Raw genomic sequence first — 24,359 nt, forward strand, 5'->3', positions numbered from 1 at the left:
ATCAAGTCTAGGGATACATGTACATAGTTGATTTTTACGGATGTGGAAGAGATGGAACCGGAAGTGAATTCAGAAATTTGTAATCATGGCGGCATTTGCAGAAGAGGTTTTTGTAAACAACATGGATACAGAAACTGACAGCAAGCTTGAAAAGAGCACAGTGTTTGGTTGGATTTTTGAGTATTGCTGCTATGTCTTTTGGGAGGAGTTTCAAGATCACTTTACAGTTGATTCAGCCTCAGAGAGACGCCTTCTTGAAGGTTTGTCAGGTTTGTTTCTGTTCTGTGCACTGCACTGTACGATGTACATGATCATGTTTTTTATATTGATGTGTGCTGTCACTCACTCACTAGTTCCAGTAACTGTAACCATACTCTCTATGGTCCGTATATGTCATTATGTTTATAATAAAGACTGAAGTCTTGCTGGCAAGACTAACTCACTCACTGACATATTGGAATGCATGCATGAATGTATTAAACATGTTATAGTAAACCTGTCATTTCAAGAGTATGAGGGGAGCTAGCTTCAGCTGACTCAGCTCACAATCACATTTTCAGTAATTTAAGGGGGTACTACACCCCTGCCCAATTTTGTGCCTATTTTTGCATTTTTCTCAAAAATTATAGCATATTGGGGACAAGTAAGATATGCATATTATAGGGGCAAGGACTACAATTACTGCACTGGAAATTTTATTTCAGCACAGACAACAGTTGTGGAGTTACAGTCAAAAATGAGGAAAAACCAATATTTGATCAATAAATCAATAACTACTTGCTTTGAGTTGCTGAATTTTCAGTACAGTAGTTGTAGTCCTTGCCCCTATATATATACATATCTTACCTGTCACCAATGTGCTATAATTTTTGAGAAAAATGCAATAATAGGCACAAATTTGGCCAGGGGTGTAGTACTCCCTTAAGGGGGTACTACACCCCTGCCCAATTTTGTGCCCATTTTGCATTTTTTCTCAAAAATTATAGCGCATTGGGGACAAGTAAGATATGTATATTATAGGGCAATGACTATAACTACTGCACTGGAAATTTTATTTCAGCACAGACAACAGTTGTGGAGTTACAGTCAAAAATGAGGGAAAACCAATATTTGATCAATAAATCAATAACTATACTTGCTTTGAGTTGCTGAATTTTCAGTACAGTAGTTGTAGTCCTTGCCCCTATAATATACATATCTTACTTGTTACCAATGTGCTATAATTTTTGAGAAAAATGCAAAAATAGGCACAAAATTGGACAGGGGTGTAGTACCCCCTTAATATATTATTTATCATTTATTACTAATAATACTACTAAATCAGGGCTGTCAACTCTGTTCATTCTGTTCATTCATATTTTATTTTGCCAATCACCAATCAATAATACAATGTACAAATGTAATTCAATAACAGAAGCAATAATAGTGATAATGATAATAATATAAATCATGGTAATAAATGACAATAGTAACAATCCTGATAATTCCAGGGATAACATGATAATAATAATAATAATGTACATGTATATAAGTTAATGGCCCGTTTAAAAAGAAATATAATAACAGACAAAAATAATTTATCAGCATATGATGTTATTATACCGTAATTGTTGACAAATGAGCCGTATATCATACAAGTCGCAGTTATGCGATAGTATTGCCTGTTTACAAAAATAGTTAAATTGAAAAAATGTACAATCAAATAATTAGAAAAAAAACCTATATGACAAGATCATTGAATCTACCTGAAAAAATAGGGTTAAATCAGGTGATTGACGAGGACCCTGCTCAACTCTCACGCATTGGCCGTGAGTCTCACGCATTGGGTCATTTTCTCACGGTCTCACGCCAAGGTAGTATAATCTCAAGCCTAGGTAGTAAATCTCACGCAAAAAGCTGGAAAATGAGTAAAATCTCACGCATCGTCAGGAATAATTTGTTGCTCCTACCCCCCTCCCCACCCCACCGCTTTTCACATTCCTGAGCGCCGTGGCTCAAATAATCATGGTACAAAATGAACATTGGGAGTCGGCAAATCCCGGTACGTCTCTGTCTCACGCCAAGCAATTCCAAAATGTTGACAGCCCGGACTAAATACTAGATCTATTTTTGCCTGGGCTACAGCCCGGTGATCAATACTGTTTTCCAATTTGAAAGTGAGTTTGACCTTGGCTTTTCAAGACAGCAAGAGCTATTGTCTGTCCAAATAACTTAGACACCTGGTTTTTAGGATATATTTCGAAAAGTTTTTACTTGGGCAAAAAGTCATGAAAGAAAAGTTGTTAAACACGTCAGACCTAACAGAAATTATTAAGTAAAGCGATTAAAAAATATTCTTCCTTGTCTACTTTTATTCAATTTTGACCAATTTACAGCAAGATATCTGGGTCCAGCCGAATATTCCTAATGACTTGAAACTTTTGATGGGATAATCTATTTACAGTAAGGGGTGTTTGAACATTGTAATCATGCATATTGATCAGTAATGCCACCCTTTTTTCTTTGATCCTTTTACTAATTCACAATAATGGCGGTCTACTCAAATGCATTCAACAAAAGCATGTTTGCAATCTACCGCGAGAGGTCGCATACCGTCACACGCATAAAAAAATACACTACGATCAAATAGGTTGATGACAATATTTGATTGAATGGACTGCACTGTGCCATGATTTCGGTGAAGGACACCGGTTCAAATCCTTTGTTTGGAGCCAATCAATAATTTCATGCACAACCTCTATAACTCAAAAGATGTCAGTTATTATATAACAAATGATAGGGCAAGTTACTATGCGTCTGGAGTGTATTGTGAATTATACGTATGTACTCCTCACCAATAACATCAGAACATTCATAGGGCATACAATTTGTATTTTCTTGGAATTGGGCCAAGCCAAAAGCATGCACAGAACAAGATTCAAATACCACGCCAAATTGTTGTAATTGGTTGAGGGACAGCTGGGATCACTGAGCTAATACACTCACTCAATGCTTTGGAAACACAAAAATCCCGTTAGGTCTCAGCGAATGTTAACACTTTTCTTTCATGACTTTCTTTGAAAGTGGATATTTTTTCAAATAAGTAACAAAAACTGGGTGTCTAAGTTAATTGGACAGACAATAGCTTCATTATACCCGCATGCGAAGCATGAACGGGTATATTGCCATTCTATGGTTTCTTCTCCTTCTTCTCTTCCTTCATCAAACACAACATTCTGTCAAGGCTAGCGCTAAAACTACGAGGGCCACAGGGCCCATATGTGGTACACTTATGGGCCCTACCTCAGAGATTTATCCTTGCCCATCTTGGCCCCAGAGGTCAAAGGTCACGGGCCCCAGGGGCCCAAATGTAAAAATACAAAGCATGCCGTTTCTCATCAAATGAAGCAGCCTCAGGGCCCTGAGTTGGTACGCTGATAGCCCCTGGTGTACTCTATATATACAAGTATACATGAGCCCCATATGTCATATATTATGGGCCCCAGGGCCCCAAATGTTAAAACAAGGGGTAACAGATTGACAAAGCTAGCGCTAAAACTACAAGGGCCCGGGGCCCATATGTAGTACACTTATGGGCCCTACCCTGTAGATTTATCCTTTGCACATCTTGGCCCCAGAGGTCAAAGGTCACGGGCCCCAGGGGCCCAAATGTAAAAATACAAAGCATGCCGTTTCTCATCAAATGAAGCAGCCTCAGGGCCCTGAGTTGGTACACTGATAGCCCCATGGGTACTCTATATATACAAGTATACATGAGCCCCATATGTCATATATTATGGGCCCCAGGGCCCCAAATGTTAAAATAGGGGGTAATAGATTGACAGAGCTAGCGCTAAAAGTACAAGGGCCCCAGGGCCCATATGTGGTACACTTATGTGCCCTACCCAGTAGATTTATCCTTTGCACATCTTGGCCCCAGAGGTCAAAGGTCACGGGCCCCAGGGGCCCAAATGTAAAAATACAAAGCATGTTGTTTCTCATTAAATGAAGCAGCCTCGGGCCTTGAGTTGGTACACTGATAGAGCCAGGGGTACTCTATATATACAAGTATACATGAGTCCCATACATGTATGTCATATATTATGGGCCCCAGGGCCCCAAATGTTAAAATAAGGGCAACAGATTAACAAGGCTAGCTATAAAACTACAAGGGCACTAGGGCTCATATGTGGCACATGTATGGGCCCTAAGTTGTAATGTGTCTTCTGCCCATTTTGGCCCCAGATGTTTAAGGCTAGGGCCCCAGAGGCCCAAATGTTAAAACAAAGGGCCGGTCGTTTCTCAGCAAATAAAGTAGCTACAGGGTTTAGATTTGGTACACTAATAGGTCTTCAGCATTATATTGTTTTATGTATATATATGAACCCCATGTATCATATAATATGGGCCCCAGGGCCCCAAACGCTAAAACATAGGGCCTGTCGTTAGGGGCTGTGCAATAATTATCAGCCCCCCTGGGGGGGGGTAAAATTTCCAAACGGCTCGCCAAAAATCGCTTGCCCCCCCCCCCTCTCGGCCCGCCAAAAATCGCTTCCCCCTCTCGGCCCGCCAAAAATTCTTTGCCCCCCCCCCAAGCGTTTCCGTACCGGTTTCGTAAGCCTTTTTAGAGCATTTTATTAAAAAGGCACCCCATGTATGCATGCCAAAAATCCCTTGCCCCCCCCCCCTCTCGTCTTGCCAAAAATTGCTTGCCCCCCCCCTTTCGGCTCGCCAAAAATTTCTTGCCCCCCCAATTTTACCCTCCCCAGGGCTCATAATTATTGCACAGCCCTTACTCAGTAAATAAAGCAGCTACAATGTCCAGCTTGAGTCTGCTGATAGCACTTGAGAATTATATTTCAACATATGCACATGAGCCCCATAAGTCAAATATTATGGGCCCCAGGCCCCAAATGTTAAAGCAAAGGGTCGGCCATTTTTCACCAAAGCTCAAAGTTTGTACACAGACTGCACCTGAGAATTATATTGTTATATGTACGTATATGAGCCCCATATGTAACATAATATGGGCCCAGGGCCCCAAACGCTAAAACATAGGGCCAGACGTTACTCAGTAAATAAAGCAGCTACAGTGCCCAGCTTAAGTCTACTGATAGCACTTGAGAATTATACTTCAACATGTGTACATGAGCCTCATAAGTCAAATATTATGGGCCAGGGCCCCAAATGTTAAAAAGGGGTGTCCGTTTATCATCAAATAAAGCAACTTCAGGGCTCGGAGTTTGTACACAGATTGCACCTGCGAATTATATTGTTAATAACACCCATCCCATTCACAGACAATTGCGTAATTATAATAAAATAGATGACAGAAACTTTAAGGCTGTTCCAGTTAAATTACATACCCATTGGCTGTTCTATTTAATTTACATACTCCCTCTGAAATGGCCACAAAATAGGCCGTTCCATTTAATTTACATAAAATATAGCCGTATTTGTGTACAAATATATAGCCTTCTAGTTTCATTTCATTTCATATTTATTCAAAATAACTTTGTGGCAAATAGCCAAATTGTGTTACCTTTTACAATCTTATAACATCAAAATTTTAATTATTTACTAATTACACATAAAAGTTAAAATGGGGATACATTATAAGAAAGCATAAGAAAAACACAAAATATTATATTGCACATTGCACTTATTAAATTATGAAAACACTAATCTTATCTCCACACTTACCCCCCACTCACTCACTCCTTAAAAAAACATTAAAAAATTAAATTGCACATGATTATGAAAGCAAACCCCCTGTATATTCTTTCTCCACACTCGCCCACACACACACCCCCAGCCCCCACCCACTCCTATTAAGCGCACCTCTTGCTCCCAAACATAATATTAAGAGTCACACACCAAATCACTCATATTCACACTCATACCCATACCATAAAAATTATCACAACAAAGTAATAAATTGCATCAAATTAAAGCAATATTATAACATTATCATACAAAATAGATTAGCAATTCTTTGACATAAAATGTTAGTTTTACTGTCAGATATATCCCTTTATTTTTGAGCCGAACAACTACGGCAAAGCAAAGAAAATTGGAATTTACTACTAGTGCGTATGTCGCCAATACGTACCACTCCTTCGGTCATGTTATGGTACGACCCTTTGTTGTGTAGATCACCGTCCCATACGCCGTGTACGTACTGTGTGTTATGAACATCGTGTATGCGTTTGACTAATAATTCCATCGTAATAATAAGACGCCGGTTCCGGCGCTTTATTCAAAATCTCGGATTTTGACCAAACTACAGCACCTAGAGTCTTGATTTTTGCAGGGTATATTGGTTTAATAAAGTACAATATAATCGTGTAAAAATATGAATTTTAAAAAATCAGCGAGGGCGTCCTCAGCAGCAAATGTTATAATATGGCTTTAAATTGCATCATTGGGTGCAACAAAAACATCAATCAACCGCTCAGTTCTACAAGGCAAACGAAAGTGATAGAATTCAGTTGCGTACAATACAGTAAATATTTTATTGTCTTGCCTGATAAGGCAGGAGACTATATAATCACTTTTCTGTGCGTAGGGGTGTGTGGGGGTGGGTGTGTATGTGACAAATTTGGTTAAAGTTTTGGTTAAAGTTTGCTTTCCGCCTATTTTCTCGGAGACTATGAGTCGCACATTCCTCAAACTTGGTGGGTGGGTGCATCTTGACCCGAGACAGAACCGGTTTGTATTGGTTAGTGGGTCAAGGTCACTGAGGTCATCTAGGGGTCATCTGAGGTCAAATTAGTAAAAACTGTCGTATGGCCATGAAACTTGGTGGGTCCAGTCAACATTTAAAGCCACATTTTTGGAAGGTCATTTCGAGGTCACCAGAGGTCATCTGAGGTCAAATAAGTAAAAACTGTCGTATGGGCATGAAACTTGGTGGGTACAGTCAACATTTAAAGCCAAATTTTTTGAAGGTCATTTCAAGGTCACCAGGGGTCATCTGAGGTCAAATTAATAACTGTCGGTTGGTCATGAAACTTCGTGGGTACTGTCAACATTTAAAGCCAAATTTTTGCAAGGTCATTTCGAGGTCACCAGGGGTCATTTGAGGTCAAATTTGTAAAAACAGTCGTATGGGCAGGAAACTTGGTGGGTACAGTCGCCATTTTAAGCCAAATTTTGGAAGGTCATTTCGAGGTCACCAGGGGTCATCTGAGGTCAAATTAGTAAAAACTGTCGGGTGGGCATGAAACTTGGTGGGTACCGTCAACATTTGAAGCTAAATTTTTGGAAGGTCGTTTCGGGTCACCAGGGGTCATCTGAGGTCAAATTAGTAAAACTGTCGTATGGGAATGAAACTTGGTGGGTACAGTCAACATTTAAAGCCAAATTCTTGGAAGATCATTTCGGGGTCACCAGGGGTCATCTCAGGTCAAATTAGTACAAACTGCCGTATGGGCATGAAACTTGGTGCCTGCAGTCAACATTTAAAGCCAAATTTTCGGAAGGTCATTTCGAGGCCACCAGGGGTCATCTGAGGTCAAATTACTAAAAACTGTCTGATAGGCATGAAACTTGGTGGGTAGAGTCAACATTTAGAGCCAAATTTTTGGAAGGTCATTTCAGGGTCATCAGAGGTCAAATTAGTAAAAACTGTTGCATGACCATGACTCTTGGTGGGTACAGTCACCATCAGCCAGATAATCGTGCCCAGCCGATAACCGCCAAATTCAGCTACCAAAAGTAATTGCAAATGCAGGCGGTCGCAAAAGCAGGCGAGACTCGTGGTTCGAGAACCGCCTTGTTACTTCTGTGGTTCAGGTATGTGCTAGTGATTGGCGTTCAGCGTAGAAGTGGCGTAAGTCTCATCCCGCTGATCAGCCAATCAGTGTGATTATTTATCACTTCTGCATAAATAGGGCTCATATTGAAATTCCCTTACACAGAAAGGTGTGCGCCATCCTGCAGCCCGGCCTGCAGCTTTCCTGTGCTAGCCTTCTTTTGTTAAAATCCTGGGCAGGGTGTATCACTGATGCATATAATCCATCCGCTTTATGACCGAAGCTTTCCTGAGGCGGCGCTTAGTGAGGGGAATCCTGCCTTCTTTCTGTGTGAAAACATGGTAGGGTATTTCAATATGAGCCCTTAAGCTCATGTGCGCTCGCCACACAGCACAGACCACGAAAGTAATAAAAAATAACTATAGACTTTGTCCTCTGAGGGTCTTAGGCTACATGCACAGAGAAAAAATAACTCGTCACACACAGCCAGTTTTTGATACCACCCAATTAACTTTATTAACACTGTGTATACTTTCAGTCATCTGGGATTTGATCAATTAGTAGATAATTAAATCTGGTCAACCAGAAAAACTCACTTTTGGTCAGATGGAATCACCAACATTTCGGCCAAAACCTTTGGCCTTCAGCTGGGTGGATGATTTAGGTTCATCCGAGGTCAATCGATGAGGAAGTTGATGACCCGATCCCAACCATGTAACGGGGCGTTAGAGTGAATCTGTCACATGGTTGAAGGCCAAAGGTTTTGGCCGAAACGTCAGTGATTCCATCTGACCAAAAGTGAGTTTTTCTGGTTGACCAGATTTAATTATAATTAACTTTATTGTTTGCGGAATTAGCTGAGCACCACACTGATGCACGAACAAGTAGGACTATCTACAGAGATTTCCCATTGATGGGGAACAAAAAGGTGGGAACGGATTCTGGACATATTATTTGATGATTTGGATGGTGGATCCCACTTGGGGCAACACACCTCCAAATATTTCCCGGACACGACTATTGAAACTACCAAAAAAGAAACGGTCCAGACCCTGATCCCCCTGAAAAACATGCCATACCTGGCTGAGCACACGCTGCAAGATATCTTGCCAGCCCACCCCCACATCCGGAACGGGGACTGTGCATAGACCTGGCCAGCTACCCCCAAACACCACTGGTCTGGGACGACCCACCGAACCCTCCCCCAGCTACAAAACTGGGTGGGTTGGGCGGGATTTTCAAACGAACCTGACCGCTTCAGCCGACAAAGTGAATGAGGAGGAAAGGGAAAAACCCGCGAAGTACCAGACACTCGCTAACAAGAGATCTGATTGGTCCGAGCCTGGCAAGGTCGTAAGGCAGCCAATCAAGAAGGGGAACAGCCCGCCGCAGTTACCTCTCAAGGGTGACATTACTGATATGGCTTGAGCTGGGGCAATTAATACAAACTGCCTTACTCCCCGAACAGCGAGAAAAATCCGCCAAAACAAAACTAAATAGGAGACCCCATGGAGACAAAAACGCTTTTGAATAGACAAGCTATTAAAAACCGCACTTGTCCTCAGAGGGTCTTAGGCTACATGCACAGAGAAAAAATAACTCGTCACACACAGCCAGTTTTTGATACCACCCAATTAACTTTATTGTTTGCGGAATTAGCTGAAACGGTCAGAGCACCACACTGATGCACGACTATCTACAGAGATTTCCCATTGATGGGGAACAAAAAGGTAGGAACGGATTCTGGACATATTATTTGATGATTTGGATGGTGGATCCCACTTGGGGCAACACACCTCCAAATATTTCCCGGACACGACCATTGAAACTACCAAAAAAGAATTTTTCAAACGAACCTGACCGCTTCAGCCGACAAAGTGAATGAGGAGGAAAGGGAAAAACCTGCGAAGTACCAGACACTCGCTAACAAGAGATCTGATTGGTCCGAGCCTGGCAAGGTCGTAAGGCAGCCAATCAAGAAGGGGAACAGCCCCGCCGCAGTTACTACCTCTCAAGGGTGACATTACTGATATGGCTTGAGCTGGGGCAATTAATACAAACTGCCTTACTCCCCCCGAACAGCGAGAAAAATCCCGGCCAAAACAAAACCAAATAGGGAGACCCCATGGAGACAAAAACGCTTTTGAATAGACACGCTATTAAAAACCGCACATATAGTTACACAGTCGATGCTATAGAAAAATTATTTGTGTACATCGTGGAACATTCACTTACTACGCTACTCTACACGTCCATATAAGCAAGGTTATCTGCGTACAACAGCTTACTAAGCACAGCCACGCAAAGAGTACCGGTATGTTCCACGATGTACATGAATTAAATAATTTTTCTGTAACTAGAGTATGTTGCTATTGTTTTTTGCAACAGATGTTATTTATTCTGGTAATGTTGAAATTTGGATGAAAGTTATTTTGATGAGTCAACTGTATCTTTTGAGTAAAATTTTTCCTATTTTGTAAATTGTACAATTGTCTAAAATTGTGTTGAAATGCAATTTTAGCAACATTTTTTGATGTGATCGCCCATGGTGATTGGCTGTATTTAGGACAAGTAAAATAAAAAACATGTTACACATGTCCGGGTTTTTGAAAAAAAAGGAGGAATGCAAAATCAGTGTAAATATCCATAATTAGAGCTGTTTTAGCACACACAATATTGCCTGGAATCCTCTTTTTATTTGTTCTGAGAGATAGGCCCCCTCTAATTATCACAAAACCTTCCAAAAGTGTTTCTTGATTATCAGCAAGGCTATAGAAAGCATCTCTAGGTCCTAGACATATTTTTTGAAAAGTTATGACTGAATTTCAAAAATAAAAATATAATTGAAGAAACCTCAAAAAAGGAAGCGGGAGGGGACGTGAAACATGTTTATTTTTTTATTTGGCCTTACTTCTGAACTTCCATTGCTTTCCATGGTGTCATGCTTCAGAGAATTCGACTAGATTTTGAATGCAATTGTCTCTAGCCTTGAGCCAGGGAACTCAAATATGATGTTCTTTTCAGCATAGGGTATAATATGTAAAAAATATATCCCACTGAAAATGTTGCTATTCAACTTCCACTACCTCCCTAACCCACAGTGTCCAAACCGATCTTCCTACTTGGAAACTAAAATGTATACTCTTCTTGTTCTTATTATGACAATTTTCAATAATACGATGCCTTCAATCAGTTAATTACTTTAAAGGTGAATGACCTGTATTTTTTCTAGGTATACCCATGTATTCTATACAAAGTACTGCTTCACGCAACAGCCTGGCTCATTTTGTTTCCCTGTTGACCCGTCTTGCGGATGGACTAGAACACAACACTGAGTATGACACTACAGATGATTCAGATGGGTGTGGGACCCCATTGGAAGGAGCTATTCAAGTGCTACATAGTCTAATGGATATCATAGAGGAGGACAACATTGACAAGAGAGGACAAGTACAGGAAGCTGCAAGGAACCTAGAATTGGACATCCAAACTGAGGTACCTTGCACATCAGTCCTTGCAGAATTTGAAAATTACCACTTGACAGTAGGACAAGTCCACATAGAAATTTGCTTGCTCGATTAGATCATATTTTACTTGCCCTGCTCTCTGCACAGTCACACTGATATTTAGTATAAACCCTAAGTTAAACCTTACTAATGTACAATCGGTGCTCTTGTAAATCAACTTGCCTACCAGGCTGACATGTCAGTGTTTTTGGTTACCCAACATCAAATTTTGGGTGTCTGTTGGGATTTTGCTAGGGCTGGTATGTCTCATACTTTACTTAATATAAATGTTCCTTATGGTCCTCACCCAAATAGGTAATGGCCCACTCACTCTCATACTGGACCAGATTATAATGAGCTTACCCTTCTTGAACCAGTCTTTGGTTTTTAATCTATCTGGGTTGGTCAGGGGAATTGTATGTTTTCAAGATGCCGTACATTGCTCAGAGTATTCCAGCTGGTTATATTGGTGTGTATCAGGAAGTGTGGTGCTCATTAATATGCCAAACAATAACTTGTTCTAATATGGTTTGATTTCAGGCTGTGTTGGTGTGTTGTCGTGCTGGAGATTATAATACTGGTGGGGAAGTGTTTGAGAGACTCTGGGCTGGAAAAGAATGGTCAAAAGCACAAAAGGTAACATCTACATTTTTAACACAATAAATTGCCATCGACTGGTTGTCTAATCTTCTCTTAACATGTCTGGAACTGGAGTTACCTTTACTCTCTGACAGCTGTCAGTTGCTTGATATATGAGGTAGAATCAAAGAGTACCAACTCTAAAATGTTTGCATGTGGTTCACTGATTATAGGTTAATGAACGCATATTACTTGTTGAATAAATTAGACAAAATAATGTGTGCGCGTTGTTGATGCGTCTAGTGCACGAGCCCCGAAGGGTGAGTGCATTAGATGCATCAACATTAGCGCAAGTGCATTATTTTGTCTAATTTTTCGAGCAACAAGTAATATGCGTTCATTAACCTATTCCATACACAAGAAGAAAAAAACACATCATTTTTGCTGTTTTTGTAACAAAATTGTCACTAAAAATATTGGAAACTAGAACCAAATATAAATGCATCAACCCGCCCGAAAGCACACATGGTCACATCACATGGCTTGACCATGTGTGCGAAAGCACTGCACATAGTACGTGGAGTGCACATTATACACATTACACAATCAATGCATGGTTTGGATTTTTCTAAAGCTTGCTCTGATTGGTTCTTGCTATCTGAGTATGTATGAAGGCAACTTAATGTACCTCCTGATTATTTCACTATGTGCCTGGCAAACTTTAATGCAAAGTGTGTGATTGTTTGTATGGTAATGTGTTGTGTCAAATTTGTGCACTTTAAACACTGCGTGCGCAAACCTTTGAAATGATGAAGCTTAAAATTATCAATTGATTTATGGGTTTTACCAACAAATGCCATAGGTACATTATCTGCCCCCCCCCATGAGCGACAAACCAAGATGGTGGATTTTCTATTGCGTTACATATGGTGCAAATTTTGAATCATTAATCTTTGGGTATAATATCTGTTGGTTTGATAGAATCACATATTTATCAATTCAAAAACCTAAACTTATCTTTATTTGATCCTGTTATATATGTTTACAGGGTGTAATGGCTACACTTAATTCAGCGTTGCGGAAAAAGTCAGTAAAACAGTTGCCATCCAATATGACATGGGAAAACTTCCAGGAAAAGGCCATAGAGAATTTGAGCGTTATCTATGAATACATGAGGGTGGATGAACCATTCCTACATAAGGTAAGGCGGATATAACAACTTCCATTAGGGGCCGTCCATAATAACTGGAGTCACATTTTGAAATAAATAATATTAATAGCTAATATAGCTTCAGTGATAATCATGACTAATTGTGATTGTTGCTAAATGGTAAATATGGCGTGTCTTGGGCCACAGTGGTCAGCAAATATCTCTAAAAGTGTGCTGAGGCTTGTGGGTTTACACCTATACACTACTTTTGTACATGATATGACCTTCACATATGCAAAAGTAGTGACTATCTATTGTATCTGCATAACTATGGAAAATATTATATAGGCCTACAGTGAATTTTGCTTTAAATATTCTGTGAGTCTTGAAATTGAAAAATATATAGTGTGTACAGTTACTTGTGAGTAGAATGTAACAGTGTATTGTGATTTTTTGTATTTCATGTTTTTAGGCTTCAAGGAAGTTTTTGGAATCAAGGAAACAACAACGCGCCTCTAGTATATCAACACCAAGTCTACAAACCAGCACACATAATTCCAGGTTAGGATTAAAATGGGTTTGTACATACAGGCTATCTCATGTTGTAATGTGTGCAACATGATGCAATATCAGAACAATGTGGGAAGTTCAGTGTTCTTGCAATCTGAAGTTAAAAGGCTTTATTTATGGGACAGTTGTATATGCCTGATGTCTACAAGGTGTATCATAATGATTGGTACCCATCAATTTTCATTGATAATGGATGTGCCAGACACATCAAAATTCAACATAAGATCCAAATAATGTGTAGAATAATTGTTTCATAAGTCATAAACTATACATTCTGGCCATTTCAGTAGTATCCAATGTGGCATTTGGTAGAGGCATGCTTTTCAATAAACATCAAATTTGATGGGTACCAATCATTTTGATACAGCCTGTTCTCTATCCAGATTTAAACACTTAGCTCACAGAGTATAATCTGTTCAATAGAAAAATTCCACTCCATGTCTACAGTGCATTTCAAGCATTGAGCAACATATAGCTTGAAATTGCCATTGAAAAAAGATCTTCTGCTTTGTTGAATAAATTAATCAGGATCGGTAGAGTAAACTCAGTAAACAAAGGTTTTTTTGTCTGAAATAAGAAATAGGGTCATCACCATGAACAGGGACGAAGGACAGTATTAACTTTCTCATATTTGTTATGAGTTTCTGCAACAGGGATCAAGAAAATCCCTAGGGGAAAACTCAACTGGCAACTCTAAGATGAGCACTGAAAATCCATCTACCATGGTTGTCATGTCAGTAGCAGTCACTTGTTATCAAGTACTTTAGAAGGCAACACTGGTTGCTGAAGCATACAAAAGTAAGTGCATTTACTGGTTCTGATACAATGAACTTTGTTTCTAAGTGAAATACTGATTGTCCTGGTATACCCATGTGAATAACTTGGGAATCTGTTTTCTAGCTGTGATGGTTATTCTAGACATAGACTGATGACGGTACTGCACCTGTATTTGATTCAGCTATCTGTCTTGTTCTCAACAGACACATACCAATGGGAAGATTGCAGGCTGTGGGTAGGAAACTTGGCTGTACCAATTTGGAAGATGAAACTACTGATTTCATGAAAGAACTCAAACGTATCAGAGAACAGTATAAAGTAAGTAAAAGGTTGAAATTACTATTTCGCCACAATCTCTCTTGTCCCTCCTTCTTTGTTACATAACCACTATAAGGTATAGAATATTTTTGTTTTGACCATAGTCCTCCAGAAGTATTCTAATTATTTTTGTTTTTGAAAAATAACTATATTCAAGTTTGTAATAACATTTGCACAAAATGGTAATTGAGCAAGTATATATGCAATGTACTAGTTTTCCAGAGAGGCTATACAATTTTATTGATGTATATGTCCCTGGTATGTATGTGGTCTTTTCAAAAATAAAATATCCATTTGAAACAAGGTTCTTCTCTCTCCCTCTCTCTATCCCCTATCTATCCTCTCTCTCCCTTCCGTCTCTCCCCTCCCTCTCTCTCTTCACTCTTCCACTATCCAGTTCTCCCCTCTCCTATGCCTCCCTCATAACACACCCTTGCACAACCCACCACACACACATCTGTAACCAGGAAATGCAGACAGTGACACATGCTTCGTATTTGTACTATCGAACCACGGTCACATTTTTGGTTTTTATTTGCCTTGCCAAGGGCTGCTCAAGTTTCATTCGCCTGAGTGTCGACTCCTACACCCCAAATGCGGCCATTGTTAATACATTTTATGCCATTGTCAATCCAGTAACTCCATCCATCAAGCATGGATCCTATTTTGTTCACAGTTATGCAGTAATTTCTCTTGTATGTACCAGTCTTTGCAAAAATCACTCACACCTACTCTCTTCTTCTGCCTCTCTTACTCATTACATGTAAATAATTGATTTCTCAAAGGAGTTGTCTAAGCCTTTTTTACTCATCAATTTAAAAGGACTAAAAATTACACTTGTTTATTTTCTTTATTAGAAAACACCAAACAAGAAACTGACCAAACCAGCTGTCTCACCGATTGAAGTTAACAACAATAATAGTGCGGAGTCAACAGATACATCAGGTTTGTATAACATTCTTCTATATCAATTTTCTTGTGCAATGACCCACTATTGCATTTATCTTTCAAAAGCATATAAGATAAGTATATATACGCATAATCATTAATTAATTATGCATGTCTTCTGTAAGAGTTAGCATTGTGACAATTTTTATTGTATGGGTTATGGTTTTCCCTCATAATGGTTCTAGCTAGGTTGCTGACCTGGAAATTTAATACAATAGATACTTTGAATTAGTCCAAATCAAAATGCAGAACCATTGAACCCAAGGTTCCCAACTTCCCATCTAATCAGGGGGAAGTTATTCTGATCTCACGCACAAGTACAGACCCCATTGGTTTGTTAACAAAAAAAATGATTACTACTTATAGGACAGCCACTCAAATATGGGTTGAAATTGGCCAATGTGCATTGCAATCCAGATGCATAACCAGGGTAGTGCGATACACACCTCAAATCACCAAAAGGTCCGCTTTTATTGTGCAAGCTGTTAGAAAGTGAATCTCTGGAAATGTTAGGTAGCGATTTTGCGTCATGTTCATATTTACATGTTTGTTTGAAGGCTACAATGCTTACCCTGTTGCAGTGGCAAATTTCTACTCCTTTGAATGTTTATGTTCATAGATAGTCTACCCATTGCCTGATCAGCAGGTACCCAATTTAGCCTGACAAGTTTTTACCACAATCATTTAGTGATACCATATCTTCTGAAGTTGTTAGCTTCATGATATTGTCATGTGTAATTAACTCTGTCAGTGTTGTTTCTGCGACTTCATACGGCATTGCATGAAGGAAATTTTTGTGTGTCGTTTCATCAATATTGCAAAAATGTTTCTTTTTTAATGCTGTTTGCTTAAGGGAATCAACAATAACTCAAGCTTACTTGCAGAATCTTGTGTCTTTGTGAAGAACTACTGATTCATTATAATGAGCATCTACAAAAAACATTTCTGCCATCAGCTTATTTTCTTTCTGATTAATTGTACATGATGTTGTATATGTAGATGATGAAATAGTAACATCGACGCCTCATCCCAACACGATCAAAGACAGGCTGCATGGCACAGATGTCCCAAAGGAGAGTATCTCATCTTCACCATCATGGAAGGATAGACCGTCCACTTCAAAAGAGAAAACAAGGAGAGACAGACCATCCACTCCAAAAGATAATGAATGGAGAAATAAACCATCTACTTCAAAAGATCAGCCAAGGAAAGAGCGACAGTCTTCATCAAGAGAGAGACCGCCAACAATGGAAACAGATGTGAATAACAAGGAGAATAATAGTCCTAAAAGGTAACAGAATGAATTGAAATGTGGTAAAGGAAATTCAGGAATCAGTAAATCAAAGCAGACAAAATTAAAATAATTAAAAATGTACATGAAAAGTATTTTCCTTCAAATTGTGATGGCCTCTGGCTAGGACGCACTCAAAAATTTATGATTTTTGTGCAAATAGTTTTTACTGTGTAATAATTCTTAATTTTATTTTTTGAAAGCCTTGTGTAATTTAAAATCATGTTTTCTATGTCGAGTTACAAATTAATGTAGTGTGAATATTTGCTTCAAAGTATTAAGTTTATTTTAATTTATGTATTGTAGCGGCTTGTGGCAATTAAAATATGGTTTTCTTTTTTTAAGAGGGTTGCCTTGAGGTGCTTTAATACCTGTACAATTGGGATTCTTTCATAATGGCCTGCTGTGCTATACCATTTATCACCGCGATGTGGCAGTGACATCAACGCCAATGCCACATCACGGTGAGAAATGGTATAGACTGATGCCTGCTGTTAGCCAATGTTCAGGTGAACGACTGATAAACTTCCGGGCACTCGTGTTGTTGTGTCCAACTTAACCTTTGACCATATTTGTTTCTGTGTGACATATTTTTAGAACAATCCTGGCACAGTAGGACATATGCGCATCGTCAGGTACCTTTTGGAATGTTTTTTTTTCAGTATCACATAATAAACATATGCACAGTGTGTAGACACCAAAAGATTCAGGGTACTGTTGCACTTCATGAGTCTCTTCTGTTCCTTGCAAAAAAATTAAGCTAATTTATTCTTTGCATTTCAGAGGCAAACAAATACGAGACCAAGTGTATCAGCCTGGCCGTGTGACTAGAAGTAAGGATACACCACCTAATGAGAAAGCTAATAAGAAAAAGTATATAGAGTGGTCATCGTCTGATAGTGAAGATGACGACAGAACAACAAATATCTGTAAGTATCAGTGTAAAAAACTATATAAAAGGAGTGTGAGACTTTGGACTAGTGGAATGATTTTATTAAGGTAGCGTGCTTTGTTTAAATTCTGCGTCTAATGCATTGTACCAATATGTGCACAAATCATCACTTAAAACGTGAAGATGCAAATTATTGTTTGATTTTGTGGTTTGCCAATAAATGCAGGATGTAAACTATTTTGGTCTCCACGCATGACAAACCAATGTGGCAGGGGGATTTACCATGGTGTTACATACAGGGCAATTCTGAGTCAATGCTCTTTGGGTCTAATCTATATATCGCGTATTTCAAACTACAATGCGAACACACAACCTTAGATACAATTATACTAACCAATCACCAGTGCGTTGGCATGGTTGGATTCACTTCTGCGTTGCATACACACAGTCACACAAGCTGGCGTACATCGTGCAGTGTACGCTCTATCAGGCTGTGTTCATTCAATTGAAATTTCCACTGTAGACATACTGATCACATAGTGCAGTAGTCCACAATGCAAGATTGTTGCAGGGGATCAGAACATCTAATATTCTATGAATGACATTAATACGAGGGGCAGTCAGTATGTTTTAAGAGTTGACTTGTGACGTCATTTGTGGATCGTTTTCATGGCATTTCTCAATGATTACATAAACACTGTACCTTTGTCTTTCAAACAACACATGTAAAAATTCTATCACATACATGATTACGTAACAGCATTAGCATAAAATCAATGGTCTAGAGTCACCTGGTGAAATTGAGGCGTTTTTGTTAAGGGAAATAAGAAGCTGAAATGAGGTATTGTTGTATTTTCTATATTTTCTCGGAATTAAAGAATGGAGAATGCTGCCTTTTGGAACAGTAATAGAACACAAACTACCAGTTTATTAAACCATGTTTGTTGGGCTGTAAAGGTTTTAGTTTATTTAAAATGCGTGGTCAAATATGTCTTATTTTTGACAAAAACAAGGCTTTTCTTTCTTTAAATATCTTGATATTGCAAACGTGGAAATTTAATTTTTTTTACCAGTTTTGTTGACTAATCTCCAAACATTTAAACGGGAGTCTCCCTAGAAAATATTTGAATCGGTGATTAAAATATAACTGTTATTGTACCATTGTTACATTTATACAAAAAGTAGTGGTACAAAGAGAGAGGCCGTCGTTTGAATGAGAAATTTATTTTTAAAACTTTTCTGTTCATTTCAGGTTGAGATCATCCATAAAAATTCATATGCATATTTATATTACAATTTTCATAGCATTTTGTAATATTTTAGGCCCTATTTACATGGAATTTAGCAATTTTCATGCATTTCCACCATGTTGTATCGGTCATCCCACCTGCGCATGCGCAGATTGTTGTTTCATTTGCACCAGTTATCATCGCACTGAGTACCAGCTCTCACACGTGACCAGTCATTATATTTTAGTCTGTTTCATTTTGGAGATAATTAATGTCATTTGTAATAACTGCTTTTTCATTTTCGCCATTTTTGCAGAATAATTTTGCTTCCATTCAAGCCCTAAAGTTGTTGAAGTTTCCAGACGTCCCATTTCCACCAAAGTTTAATGGCAAGTCTCATATTTTACCAAATGCAAACGGAGGACCTAGTGTTTATTCCTGCCCAAAACTAGCCATATGCACCTTGTACTTTTGCTGTTTTTGGACATTGTGAACACATGGTTTTTCTGTAATTTAAAAGGCCCGCCTTTTTGCGTGATTTGGCAGTGTCCCTAGTATATTGATTTTATGCTAATGCTGTTACGTAATCATGTGTATGATATAATTTTTACACGTGTTGTTTGAAAGACAAAGGTACAGTGTTTATGTAATCATTGAGAAATGCCATGAAAACAATCCACATATGACGTCACGAGTCAACTCTTAAAACATACTGACTGCCCCTCGTATATACCTCAATAAAGGGGATATACCACAGCACTTGCACAGTAATACCATGTTTTTATCAATTGCAGTTAAAACAGAGCTGCCACACAAAAAAGTGAGGAAGAGTCTAGATTTGGAAGTAGACGGTGCGGTGCAATATCATCAAATTAGAAAACCAGCACAAAGAGTACCATGGACAGCTGATGAAGAGGAGAGATTGAGACGAGGTGTTGCCAAGTATGGAAAGGGAAAGTGGGCTGTTATCAAAGACAAATGTGATTTTGTTATCAGGACTAGTGTTAACCTTAAAGACAAGTGGAGGAATATGGAGAAAGATGCTAAATCTGTTGCAGGAGAAGCTGATTCATAAAATGATGATGATGTCACTGAATTATTTCTTAATATTCACAATACTATTGTTAAAATCACATAGTAAGGAATTTTTAATGTTTGCTCACAGTTATCCCCGCAATTGTTATAAAGAGGTTGTTGCAACTCTCTTTTTTCCATCATATTATATGTGTTAAAAGTCTGAAATAAGCAAGGACAAATGACTTTGGCTATGTGGGACACTTGTTTTGTTCACCTGCCCATGGTTAAGAGATCATGAACTATGCACTGTACCCCAATGAAAGTGGGTAAAAGTCAGAGGAGAAAGGAAACAGAGCATGTACAACCAGTCAAAGTCTCCGCATCACCCGACAATGAGGGCCGATTGTTCCTTGAAATGCGACAGGCGAGACTGCTACGCAATTACTGCATCTATCGCGAAAGGACACAACGCTCTATCACGTATACGCGAAGGCACGCAGCGCTGGCGTGATTGTTAGACACGGCACGATCGAACAATCGGCCCTCATGAATATGCGAGAACTCACCGAAAACAATACACAGGGACTTTGACTGGTTGTACGCGCTCTGTTTCTTTCTCCTCTGGTAAAAGTAAATATGTGATATATCCATGGCTGCTTTGTGTGAATAATAATAGTCTTAAAACACCAGGTTGGTGCTAGCGGCTACCCAAAGATGTCCGACCAAATCCTGACCATGACTTGGCTCGTTGGATTCGTCTATAGAATCCCATGGTACAGAGATAACAACCCTTCCGATTTGGTTGGGAGGCTCCCGAAAAACAGACCTAACTCCCGACCTTCTTAAAATCGTCCCGATTTGCTGTAAAAAATGCAACAACAACAAAAAAAAAATTCTCAGAGCTTCCAGGGGTGCAACCCAAGAACCCCAATGTGTGTCTGCATAGGAGTTTTTAATGTGGCAGCAATGGATAGAAGGGACTCAAACCGGTATCAACATATAATGGTGCATGATTTTGAGTGTAACCAGGAGAAGGTAGAACTCCCGTTTAACTTTGTAACTCTCACCTTACAAAACCATTTTCATTGTCGTACAAAAGCTTTTCATTCGACAATCAAAATTGCTTTGTAAGGTGAGAGTTAAAAAGATTTTACACTTTGGAAGATACGGATTAAAATAGTAAAGTTGCTTGTATTTCCTGATTTTTAACCTGAAATCAAGAACTACTAAAACTGATGCAGTAGAAGTAGCCCGTCTTTGGATTGGAGAAGATGAGGTCTTGTACCACAAGCTGGGGCCATTGGTTATGAATTCATATTTACATGAGTTAGCATGCACAGTTCAGTTTTTATTTATGGTTAGATGAAACAAATGATGCATGTGAGCCATATATGTATATACGCTTAAGAGAAAACTCTGTTCTACGGGCCGGACCGACCCAGATTTGACAAGAATTGGTAAACAATTTTTTCCTGTACAAATGAATACCGATCCAAATTTTGGAAATGTCAGGAATTTTTTTTTTTTTGTATTTCCCCAAATTGCAAAATATACACAGATTTTTGTGATTTTTGGTGTCATGCAAAACGGGGAAAAAAAAAAAAAAAAAAACCAGACTGACCGACCCTACTTGAAAGGTCTGTCCACCCGTTGTAGAACAGGGTTGTAAATTCTACCTCGGTAACTACAAAATTACAAATTTATAGTTTTCATGATGTTGTCTGCTGTGGAAATGGACGGATAAGGACATTGTGACAACATGCCTGTTAGAATTTTGGTGAGATTCTGTGAATCAACCCATACAAAGATTATTGTGAAAGTATTTGTGTACATTTTCAATGTGTACATTGGTAGATAATTTGCCAGAATCATTCATTGCAAGAATTCATTTACAAGATTAATACTTGTGAGGATTTGATTAATTCTGTTATTACTTACATAATTGAAATCAGTATACCGCAATGTAATTCTTTTTTATTTTGTTATAATATTAACTTGTGCTTTTAAAACTTATGCCTAGCAGACAAAGGGCAATGCACATACTGAAAAATGAAATGGTCGAATCCTGTTCCCTCCAATATATTGATAGACGAGTACTAGCCTTTGTTTATAAACACTGATATCAACTCATCTATATATATTATAAATAGAGAGGTCGGCCTATCTGCTGTCTCCTAGCAGGACATCAGTCAATATGAGACATTAAATATTAAATGCGAGGATCCAGAGGATGCATGCCTGAGAAATATATAATACATAAGGAAATGGAGCTCAGACAAACTGGCATTATAATAAAGGAGAGACAAAATCAGAACTGTTGGATTTAAACCAGCGCACACCCACGATTGCATGGCGTAGAACTCTATGACATGTAATTGTCGGTGCGCTCTGCTTGGTATGACACATGCATGGCAGGTTGGTTTTTGATATTTTGAATGGGTATGGTACAGGAATAGAATAAATCCAATAATGAATAGTGTGATGAAGTGATCACTTTACTTGGGCATAAAAAATATTGATTGGTGTAATAGGCCAAAATAATTAGGCCAACTGATTGGCTTTTTTTTTTTTATTTCAGTCTTGTTTCTAATGGAATTTTTTTTTGGCTGTGTTCTAGGTTTAGGCTGTGTTCTATAAACGATATGAAAAAAAAAAAACCGCCACAATTTCTGATTGCCCCCCCCCAAAGGACCCAACTGTATTTTTTCAAACAGCAGAAAGACAAAAACATCTTTCTTGGAAAAGAAATAAAATGGTGTGGGTCAGCATTACCAGTCAGGTTGTGCCAATCAAAACTGGTTTTTAATGCCTTATTATCCTATTTATAAAGCTGTGGATGACATCCGTCATAAGCAAAATAAAACCACTTGGACACAGAATGACAATTTCAACACATTCTATTTATTTTACCAAAAGAAAAACAGATAAGACCAATGGTGCCTTCCATACATAAAGAGTTTCAATATTATATATATAATACAGCTGTTAATAAAGGTTGATAATGTACAATTTGTATACTACACAGTTAAACATGCAACAGAAGAAGGTATACAATTTTAAGACATTAAAAATGTTCAGAGAACATCAATAATACATTTTGAATGTAAAAATATTATTATAATACAGTTTTATGATTATTTTTGTTCCATGATACTGTTATTATTTTATTTGAAGAATAAGTGTTAAATTGATATCAAAATATGGTTTACCTTACAAGTGTTTTATAATAATGCAGAGGTATTGTGATATTTTGTACAAAACTTGAAATTGTGAAAAATGTGTGCAGACGCATGAATGCTATCAATTTAGGGGATTAAACCAGAAAAGATGCAATCGGGGACGCAATATTTGCATGTCACTCTTAGCATACCGTTTTGCCATCAGGCAAAATACATTGTTTGACTGTCTACGCTTGTGAAGGTTGTCTTTCATCCATAATCAAATATAAAATTAGATTCTTTAAACTATTCAACTGGACTCAAAATGTCCTTCACCCCTGCACCAAATTTTGAGAACAAGAAAAAAAAAGGATTTTTTTTTTGTGTGTCTTTCCTGTACCTACACTCATTTTTGAAAATCCAGAAAAGGGTTTTTACATTTTAAAGTATGATTTTAAAGATTTTTAAACCAGTCAGTTTGCACTTCTAAATTGGTTAAAAAACATGAATGGAGTGAAGTAATATTGAAATACCCTTATTCACATCTTATTTAGACTTCATTAGTACATGGAAGTGTAGACTATAAAAATTAAAATTTTCCAACTGCCCGCTCCTTCCCCAGAAAAGGTTCCTTGTATATTTGTAATGTAATGTCATTTTGCTGGCAATTATTCTATTCTACTGCTGCCCCATACAATATGGCATATTTATTATATGGCCCTGAAAATTCAAAGCATTGAATGACCTATAAACTAAAAGCATGATCTTATTCAAGGCTTAATCATGCCAATTGTATTTGAATATTGCACTCGCATCTCAGTAGATTTTGAGGTGGATTAATTTTTTTTAATTTTTGAGCAAAAAAGAAATGCAAAATCTGATTAAATGTGAACATGTTACAGCATCTGCTTTAAGACCATCACTTTCTTCTTTAAACTTTATATTTAAAAAGCAAAACAGGGTAGTACAATTTTTGTTAATTTTTCTTGAAATCATATGTAAGGCTGAATGATTCCATATATTAATTAAACTTTCATAACTATACAAATAAAGAGACTGGCATGTTTTATTCTCTTTGATTTTGTAAATTCATTTGATTTGAAACTATAGGTACATTAGGTAATGCTTGACTAAGTTGGAATTCTCGGTATGCTTGTAGCTCCGCGATAAAAACAAGCATGTATAATG

General features: G+C 38.2%; 1 protein-coding gene across 2 annotated transcripts; it reads left to right on the top strand.

The window, feature by feature from the left end:
- The first annotated feature begins 42 nt into the window (after positions 1 to 42).
- Positions 43 to 23,790, top strand: LOC140151255 (uncharacterized). 2 transcript variants are annotated; one of them, XM_072173530.1, is made up of 10 exons: positions 43 to 269; positions 10,969 to 11,231; positions 11,783 to 11,878; positions 12,870 to 13,022; positions 13,444 to 13,532; positions 14,522 to 14,636; positions 15,494 to 15,581; positions 16,584 to 16,875; positions 17,659 to 17,804; positions 19,791 to 23,790. In XM_072173530.1, the coding sequence occupies exons 1-10, from the start codon at positions 86 to 88 to the stop codon at positions 20,069 to 20,071; spliced, it is 1,707 nt and encodes a 568-aa protein (XP_072029631.1). In that variant the 5' UTR covers positions 43 to 85; the 3' UTR covers positions 20,072 to 23,790. The 2 variants fall into 2 exon arrangements, with proteins under 2 accessions (XP_072029631.1, XP_072029639.1); XM_072173538.1 differs by having other exon boundaries at positions 43 to 260.
- Positions 23,791 to 24,359: the final 569 nt, after the last annotated feature.

This window comes from Amphiura filiformis, chromosome 1 (assembly GCF_039555335.1).
Source record: "Amphiura filiformis chromosome 1, Afil_fr2py, whole genome shotgun sequence".
Taxonomy (NCBI): Eukaryota; Metazoa; Echinodermata; class Ophiuroidea; order Amphilepidida; family Amphiuridae; genus Amphiura; species Amphiura filiformis.